Source organism: Stegostoma tigrinum, chromosome 21, assembly GCF_030684315.1.
Source record: "Stegostoma tigrinum isolate sSteTig4 chromosome 21, sSteTig4.hap1, whole genome shotgun sequence".
Lineage (NCBI taxonomy): Eukaryota > Metazoa > Chordata > Chondrichthyes > Orectolobiformes > Stegostomatidae > Stegostoma > Stegostoma tigrinum.
The window spans coordinates 21,833,908-21,843,711 of NC_081374.1; the positions used below are offsets into that span (position 1 = coordinate 21,833,908).

The 9,804-nt window shown below is 38.7% G+C and overlaps 1 protein-coding gene across 2 annotated transcripts in view; it reads left to right on the forward strand.

Moving 5' to 3' along the window:
* elapor1 (endosome-lysosome associated apoptosis and autophagy regulator 1) overlaps window positions 1-5,435 on the forward strand; it is a 126,978-nt gene extending 121,543 nt beyond the window's left edge. For both annotated transcript variants that reach the window (XM_048553234.2, XM_048553235.2), the window contains one exon: window positions 1,992-5,435. In XM_048553234.2, the coding sequence (XP_048409191.1) occupies window positions 1,992-2,060 (69 nt within the window). In that variant the 3' untranslated portion in view covers window positions 2,061-5,435. The remainder of the gene's footprint in view (window positions 1-1,991) is intronic.
* Window positions 5,436-9,804: the final 4,369 nt, after the last annotated feature.

Consider the following 9,804-nt stretch of genomic DNA (forward strand, 5'->3'; position numbering starts at 1 on the left):
ATTAAACTTTGCCTGCAGCATGATCCAGATTCATCAAACATGAGATTAACAGCAGTCTTGGCTCAGTCGAAGCACTGTCGTGTCTGAGTTGAAAGCTTGTTACTTTAAGATGACACAAAATAGGTGGATGGACAAAGCAGTGCTGAGGAGGTTGGGAGGCTGCAGGAGGACTTGGACAGGCTGGGAGATTGGGTAATGAAGTGGCAAAAGGAATACAATGTGGGGAAGTGCAAGGTTACACACTTTGATAGGAAGAGTAGAGGTATAGACTATTTTCTAAGCATGAAAGCTTCCTTAAATCTGAAGCACAAAGGGATTTGGATGTCCTAGACCAGGATTCTGTCAAGGTTAACATGTAGGTTCAGTTGGCTTTAGGAATACAAATGCATATCAAGACGGCTGAAAGACAATAGCACAGATGTGCTGAGGAGCCTTTTTCTGAAGAAGGGCATAGCGGGGAGATCTAATAGAAACTTACAAGATAATGCATGGCTTAGAAAGGGTGAACACTGGGAAGTTGTTTCCGTTAGGCCTGGAGACTAGGACCCGTGGGCACAGCCTTATAATTAGAGGGGGTCAATTTAGAACGGAAATGAGGAGACATTTCTTCAGCCAGAGAGCAGTGGGCTTGTGGAATTCATTGCCGCAGAGCGCAGTGGAGGCCGGGACGTTAAATGTCTTCAAGGCAGAGATTGATAAATTCCTGACCTTGCGGGGAATTAAGGACTACGGGGAAAGTGCGCGTAGGTGGAGTTGAAATGCCCATCAGCCATGATTAAATGGCGGAGTGGACTTGATGGGCCGATGTGGCCTTACTTCCACTCCTATGTCTTATGGTCTTTGGTCTTATGGTCATTGCTTCAAAATCTTGGAACTCCTTCTCGAATGGCATTATGGGTATACCTACACCAAATGGACCGCAGCAGTTCAAAAAAAAACAGCTCACCACCACCTTCTCAAAGGTAACTAGGGCCAGCAAATAAATGCCGGACTGCCAGTGACATCCACGTCCCATGAATGAGTGAAAAAAAATGCTGAGAATTTATTTGGTTACTAACTATTTGTGGAATATTTATCTTTCTTTAGACTTTAGTTTTCTTTGATTTTGCTATTTGCATTTCCTTTTTTATAAGTTCTTTCCTGCACATAATTTTCTTCATACCATTTATTTCGCCTGAAGTTTACAGTTTTGGAGTAGAGAATATACAAAGGGCGATGAATGTGAACAATGTCAGAGTAAAAGAGAAATATAAATTAGGGAGAGAAAGAACTAAAAATCAAGACAACAAAAGAAAGTTAAAATGGTTTTAATTTTTAACAGAACAATATTTGGATCAATCCATACCAACACTCATCAGGATAATTATAATAAGCTTGTTTTTTGCAAATTGTTGTGAATACGATGTCACTTAGGGTGATGTAGTTTAAAGTATTCATATGCTTGTTCTCAAAAAGCTACTTTCAAAAAAAATTTTGGGTGAGTAACATGGTCTTTTTTGTTGCATAGGTTTTGTAAGAGTTTTGTGATAGTCACTTAAGTGAAACATTTGCAATTTTAAGATTTGAGGATAGATTTTCTAAGTCTTTGCTTTAAATAAGGTATTTTGCCCGCATGTTGTATCAATTGGAAAAAATCTGACCATGTAGCCATTATTTTAGTTTTGACTAGTGAATCTGTTGAGTTTGAAGATTGCAAAAATCTATTGTGTGGTGTATTTTGAATGGGCTTGTACAGTGAATTTTTTCAGTGAGTGGTGCATATTCTGTGCACAAAAAGCTCCAGTTCATGAAGTTTACTTTTATCTGTATTAATGCTGTAACCATTTACCAAAGCATATAGAAGGTTGCACCTTATGAGATAAATTTGTTTATGAATGGGGGACAAGGATGGTAAATACTAATCAAGTTTATCAACTTTTGTAGCCATATTCCAGATTGCAATAGGGAGCTTTGTCTCAATTTCAAATTTTGCATTTTTTTTCTAATTTCAGAGAACCCCAGATGGTTTTGACTGTGTCCCATTGAAATCTTCCTCTGGATCAGCAGACATGGACATATAACATGGTCTTTTCTGTACACTATTTTGTAACCTAGCTAACTGAAGTGGCCTTTTTGAGACTCATTTGAATTAAGAACGCTTTATTAAACAGAAGTTATCATTAGAATGTAGAACATAAATGAGGATCATTTTGTATGAAGGGTACAAACATTGCCTCGTGATAGCTTTACTACTGTATCATTTTATGTACAACGAAGATTAATTAAAAGGATTAATTTATGTTTAAATCTTTAAAGGAACAAGGGGATTGATGACAATCATAATTACATATTATGGAACTACTTAAAATCGATTCTTGTTTGCATCGAAATCAGGAATTCAGAAGGAGTTGATTTTAATACAGCTCCCAGTTATTTATAGAATAATCAAACTTCAAAGATATATCAGCTTCAAGCTATCAGCGTTACAAGTTGAAAATACGACACCTTCAAATAATGTAAACTTATGACAAACATCTGGAAGCCAGCGATGAGTCAAATAACGTTTGGCTTGTAATCTGATCATAATCAGAATAGGCTTTCATGACATGTCTTGTTGATTCTCCTCCTTCGCCTTCAGAAAATCTTGTAAAATGAGCCGCCTTACCTCACTATTCTGGTGTGCTACTTCTGTGGTTTCCATGCTGTGCATTAGTGCTTGTACAGTGCTTAAGCTCAAATGCATTAGCATTAACACTGCAGCTGTCTTAATATCGAAAATTTCCAGTGGGCGTACATCCTTTCCCATTTTCCAACAGGTTTGATTATTTCATAAAATGTCTGAAATTAAATGATTTTGAGTATAAGTTAATGATGTACAAAGAAGCAGTCAGTTGTTTTGCTAATGTGAAGATTTCTTAGAAATTTATTGTTTGACACAACTTTTTTTTTAAATCACAAATAAAAAAGGGGCTCATTTATTCTCACAGTTTCTTGTCAGAGCCATCCCTAATGAATTATCCCATTTAGGCCATTATATTATCATTTATTTTCCTTTCTTATTCCAAAGGCAGCTGACTTTATATTTCCTGTTGTTTTTGGACGCAGCATAAGGATAAATAAAATTCTTGAAATGCAGATTCCATTCTGAAAGTGATCCAATTAAAGATGCTTAGATCTTAAATGAAATTTGGGTTCATAACTATGCTATTTCACTGCATGGAAATGTTTTGCGCACATAATTTTTTTAAACTTTCTTTGAAATTAATAATAATTTTAATGGTCCAGTGAATTCAGCAATGCAGGGGAATTTTAAGTGAGTAGATTGCTTCTAGCCTGATGTGTCTCAGACTTTCAATGCAAACCCATTTTGATGCACGCCAGCAATTGTGTACTTTTCCCGAAGGCATTTTAAATTCATTATGGTGAAGCAATGATGATTAAATGACCCGCATATTATATTCGAATATTATCGGAGTTGTGTCGAGCACAGTTCAAATCTGCCCTTAGCATTTTTCAAATGGCTAAACAGTTTTTACAGTACTTCATCCCCAAAAATTTGGAACTAGCATATCTCCAGTTGGCTTTTCCCAACCAATGATAAGATCTGATTTTGGGACTTTAGCTAGTATGTCCAACTTATGAGGAACTTAGATGCTAGCTCAGAAGTGTGTTCTTGACCAGAAACACATCAACAATCTTTGTTAATATTATTAGCAATGTGCAGTACGCTAAACAGTAAATACGTAAATCCAGATCTCAATCCATACAATAGCTACTTACATATCTGCTGTTATCTAACTAGGGCAAACTAATTTTGAACTGGGAAACCTTGCCCCCTAAATTTAGGAGTGTATTGTCCCATTCACAAACCCTAATTTTTAACCAGTTCAAAATTTGCCAATGAATCAGACATCATCAGTTTACATTACCAAATATCTGCAAATCTATCTATTTCATTTACAAGTTTTTGTAGCATAAAGGCCAGCAACTTATTGATCTGCTTAATTGAACTATCAGCCGACCATTGAAAGATGTGTAAATATTCTTGCTGGGGAGAAAAAGAACCACTGACTGAATAAACCAACCAAACATTCACACTCATGGATGTGATTCCACATTCGTTTTGTAAGCAGCACATTCACAAAGTATGATCCATAAATCTCCTCTTCATTTAAACGCTCCAACTCTGCAAATGTTGAAAGGATCACAGGACCAAAACCTATTCCTATGTTAGATGCCAACATGTTTGTGGAGTCAAATGTTTGTGTCCTCCCAAAAGAATCTGAGAGCAAAATCAGTTATGTTGTAAATGATTGCACTTGCTTAATATTTCACTTTGTGCCTTATACATCCCTTAGACTCCTCCTGTTCAGACAATTTTTACCTTGTTTCAGCTTTTCTCCAACATCATGCTCCATTCATGAGGATAGGCAGGTGGTTATATGACAAGCTGTTTGGATGTGCCTAATATTTTAAAGTCGTCCTGAGATATTCATTTCATTCTGTGGTACAATGTTTCACTCACAGTAACCTGACAGAAATTGGGAAGCCACTTTGTGTTGAACTTAAATCCAAATCCACACATGTGCATTCTGTGCATTTTTTTGATTATGTGTGTTTGCTAATTTTGATTCCTCCTAAAAATTCAAAGTTTATTAAGTCAGTGAATCTAAATATTTGATTTGTTTTCTGTAGCTAAAAAATTGTATCAAATCAGACTTATATCAGATCAATCTGAAGCTGCCTTATTATAGTAATGTGTTAATAATAGTCTCTTTTGGGTAGGCAGAGTTTGGAGCACCTGAAATTAGGAGACGGTCTTGACGAAAGGGGATATGTAATACAAAGATAATGGAATTTCTGCACAGTTCCAATGTAACTTTGCCAACAAAAATGTTTTCATCATTGCACAATGTTATGACTGGATTTCAAGTTGTACTGTGTGAGATGTCAAAGCTAAAATTTAGCTTTAAAGATTTTTAATGATGTAGTTTTATTGTGAGATCAGTTACAATTAACAGGCAACTGCTTATATCTACTACTGTGTTTTGTAGATCTATATGGCAGATTATTGATATTTTCAATTTGTTTAATGTTAGTGTATCTGGTTCACTGCCAACTAGAAATACGAAGTAACTCAGAAATAATTGTTAATAATCTTTGGAAAGGAGCACTCTACCTGTATGTCATTCATGTTATCATTTTCATGGAGGTGTGAATTTGTTTATAATAAATGTTTTGGAGATGATATTGAAACAGGTGATAAGTGAATGACGCATAAACATTCGAGAATTCATCTGTTATCTGTTAGCAGTGAAACAAGCAATTCCCAGCATCATATGTCGTTTTTAAAAAGTCTTAATTGTAATTCACATGCTCACAATGACAAATTGAGCCAGTTATGAAGGAAATCATATCATGAGACATTTAAAATAAAACTCTTTTTAGTTTCATAATTTGACTTCTGATTTGCAAATGCAGAAAATGATGGATTTGTGTTAAGCTGGTTTCCATGTTAAATCACCCTGCAGCATAATTTTCTATCTTGAATGTGAAAGAGTGTTTTGCAATTTTTTTTTAACCCAAACATGTGCTTGTTTTAGTAAAACAAACGCACTGTGATTTAGTATCTCTTTTGGTGGATTAATAGGAAAGGGGAGCTGGAATTGTGATGTTCATTTGAAATTTTTATCCCAAGTATTAGTGTTGGCCTGAAGTAGTTTGGGGTTTTAAAATGGTTTCAGAGACACAGGAACTGCAGATGCTGGAGAATCTGAGATAACGCGGTCTACAGCGGGCCGAACACAGCTGGCCAAGCAGCATCATAGGAGCAGGAAAACTGACGTTTTGGGCCTAGACCCTTTTTCTGAAGAAGGGTCTAGGCCCGAAACGTCAGCTTTCCTGCTCCTATGATGCTGCTGGGCCTGCTGTGTTCAGCCAGCTCTACACCGTGTTATCTGGGGTTTTAAAATATTGTGCTTTATAAATATATCTTACGCCAAAAGTAAACAAAGCTATATATATATTTGTTTTGTAAATACAGTCAGTATCTTTTTTAAACCACTAGAAAATGTTCTTGCTAGATAATAAAATGTGAGGCTGGATGAACACAGCAGGCCAAGCTGCATCTCAGGAGCACAAAAGCTGACGTTTCGGGCCTAGACGCTTCATCAGAGAGGGGGATGGGGAGAGGGAACTGGAATAAATAGGGAGAGAGGGGGAGGCGGACCGAAGATGGAGAGTAAAGAAGATAGGTGGAGAGAGTGTAGGTGGGGAGGTAGGGAGGGGATAGGTCAGTCCAGGGAAGACGGACAGCTCAAGGAGGTGGGATGAGGTTAGTAGGTAGCTGGGGGTGCGGCTTGGGGTGGGAGGAAGGGATGGGTGAGAGGAAGAACCGGTTAGGGAGGCAGAGACAGGTTGGACTGGTTTTGGGATGCAGTGGGTGGGGGGATGAGCTGGGCTGGTTGTGTGGTGCAGAAGGTTGCAGGAACAGCAACTCATATTCCGCCTGGGAACCCTGCAGCCATATGGTATCAATGTGGACTTCACCAGTTTCAAAATCTCCCCTTCCCCTACTGCATCCCTAAACCAGCCCAGTTCGTCCCCTCCCCCCACTGCACCACACAACCAGCCCAGCTCTTCCCCCCACCCACTGCATCCCGAAACCAGTCCAACCTGTCTCTGCCTCCCTAACCGGTTCTTCCTCTCACCCATCCCTTCCTCCCACCCCAAGCCGCACCCCCAGCTACCTACTAACCTCATCCCACCTCCTTGACCTGTCCGTCTTCCCTGGACTGACCTATCCCCTCCCTACCTCCCCACCTACACTCTCTCCACCTATCTTCTTTACTCTCCATCTTCAGTCCGCCTCCCCCTCCCTATTTATTCCAGTTCCCTCTCCCCATCCCCCTCTCTGATGAAGGGTCTAGGCCCGAAACGTCAGCTTTTGTGCTCCTGAGATGCTGCTTGGCCTGCTGTGTTCATCCAGCCTCACATTTTATTATCTTGGAATTCTCCAGCATCTGCAGTTCCCATTATCTCAGAAAATGTTCTTGTTATCAGTTTGTTTTGTTCTCATAAGTATCAGTAAGCTCCATCTAATTATAACGGTTTGGAAGTTTCATTTGGATGGACTTACAGTTGGCGAAAAAGAGCAGCAGAATTTATCAATGGATGATCTAACAGGGTGTTGCCTTGATGGGTTTAGCAAATCTCATGATCATACAGACATTTATTTAGAAACAGGAGTAGGCCTCTAACCCTCCATTCAAAAATGTCATGAATAAACTGTCCCTGGCCTGAAATCATCTCTCATACCAACTCATCACAACTACACAAATGAGCATCATGACTTACTGCCATTCTCCTGCCGTTTCCCCTACTCTTGCTTATTACTTAAATAGAAATAGTCCTCCAGTATATACTTGACAGGGCCTCCAGCACACTTCCGGGCAGTGCATTCCAGAACAAACAACTCAACGTGTGAAAAGATTTTTCCTGATCTCACGTTTAATTCTTTTGCAAATCACTTTAAATCTGTGTCCTCAAGTTCTTGGTCCTTCTACAAGTGAAAACAGTTTATCACTGTCTGCTCTATTCAAGAAGCTCATGATTTTGAAAACTTCTGTGAAAGCTCCTCTTTGCTGTCTTCTCTGCTATGTGGCCTTATAATTGATATTTCTCATCCATGAGCTATTCTTTTAAATCTCGCACTCTCTCTCATTGCATTGCTGAGGTCTGACACGTTTAGCTTCACCACCTTGCTTATGTACTGTATGCATCTATTAATAAAACCAAATACGGTATGAATAATTGATTTTCGCAAATGGGCCTATCAACTTCAATGTTGTGTGCACATATATCCACAGATCCCTCAGTTTCAAATTATACCCGATATATTGTATCATCTGCCCATGTTCTTCCAACATGCATTAATATACGTTTCCTTGCAATGAACTTAATTTGCGATCTCTCGACCCACTGCACCAGCTTTACTTATTTCCTTTTGAACTTCTACACTCCACATCACAATTTACAATGCTTTTAATGTGTATATCATCCACAAACTTTGAAATTGCACCTGCATGCCAAGGTCTAGATCATTAATAAAGTTTAAGAAAATCAAGAGTCCCAATACTAAACCCTGGGGAGGTCCACTACCTACTTGTTCCCACCCCAAAAACTATTCATTGACGATTAATCTGGGTTTCCTATCCCTCAGCCAACTTTGTTTGTAGATTGCTGCTGTCCATTTTATTCCATGAGCTATGTCCTTTCACAAAATCCCATCATGAGGTTTTGGATCAAATGCTTTATGGAAGTCCATGCACACCACATCAACAGCATTACCTTCATCGACCTTTTCTGTTATCTCTTCAAAAAAAAACAATAAGTTAATTAAACAGGATTTCCCTCTTAGAAATCTATGCAGGTTGTTCTAAGCAACTCACTATTTTCTAAGTGATGACTAATTTTATCCCAAAAAGATGTTTCTAGAAACTTCCCCATCACTGACATAAAACAGATTGGTTGTTAATTTCTAGTCTTATCCTTACAACCAACTTTGAACAAAGGCATGAAGTTTGCATTTTTCTAGTATTGCCACATTTATTTATTAACGAAGGTGGACAATTAGGTAACTAACTAGTGGAGGAGGCTCCATAAATATCTGTATCCCCAGGGACAGGGAGTTCAGGACATCAGTGCAAAAATGAAAAGGCCGAAGAATTTGCAAGCATCTACAGCTAAAAGTAGCATGTGGATGAATCATCTTTGCTTCTCCCTGAGGTTTCCAGAATCATATGTTTCAGTCTTTAGGCAATTTGTTCCACTCCACATGATATCAAGAAATGGCTGAAGGCTCTGGATGCAGCAAGAGCAATGAGCTCTGACAACTTTGCAGCAACAGGACGGAAGATTTGTGTGCCAGAACTAACTGAACCCCCGAAGCCAAGTTGCTCTTGTACAGCTACAACATCACATTTTTCTGCATATGAGGGATGTGCTGTTTAAAAACATTGTTATTAAGGAGAACATAGACCGCCACAACATGCTCACTGATGCTTGGTTTGAGTTCTTCAAAGCTTTGACCTCATTACAGGCTTCCTCTGAAATTGGATAAAAGCACTGAATTCTGGAGATAAGGTGAAAATGATTGCTATTGACATCAAACTACCATTTGACCAAGTATGTCATAAAGAGATCTGGCAAAATTGAAGCCAATAGGAAATGGGCTAGAAATGTTTACTATTTTCAGCCATATCACAGAGGTTGGAGGCACAGTCATTCTCTCCACCAGTATGTAGCACATAAATGATGCACTGCAACAAATCATTAAGACTGTTTGACAGTGCCTTCCCAAACCTGCAACTTCTACCACCTAGAAGGACAAAGGTAGCAAACACATGGGAATACACCACTTGAAAGTTTCCCTCCAAACCATGCTGTTTAGAACTAAATTGCTGCTCCTTGACTGGGTCAGATTCTGGATAATCCTTCTTTACTTTAGAGTAAAGCATTAATATTCATAAGTAAATACAAATTACTTAGCACTGATGCAAGACACCACACGATGGAGAGACTCTGAAAAGAGATGCCAGTGTAGATTTCATGCCGAGACTAAAAATTCAAATAGTTCCTATAATTTTGAATGAATAATAACCTTAAAACCTTACTTTTCCTTCATCAACTTTACCAACACCTTCGACCCCAACCTCAAGTTCACCTGGACCATCTCTGATACCGCTCTCTCCTTCCTGGACCTCTCTGTCTCCATCTCTGTTAACCATCTGGAAACTGATATCGATTTCAAGCCCACTGACTTCC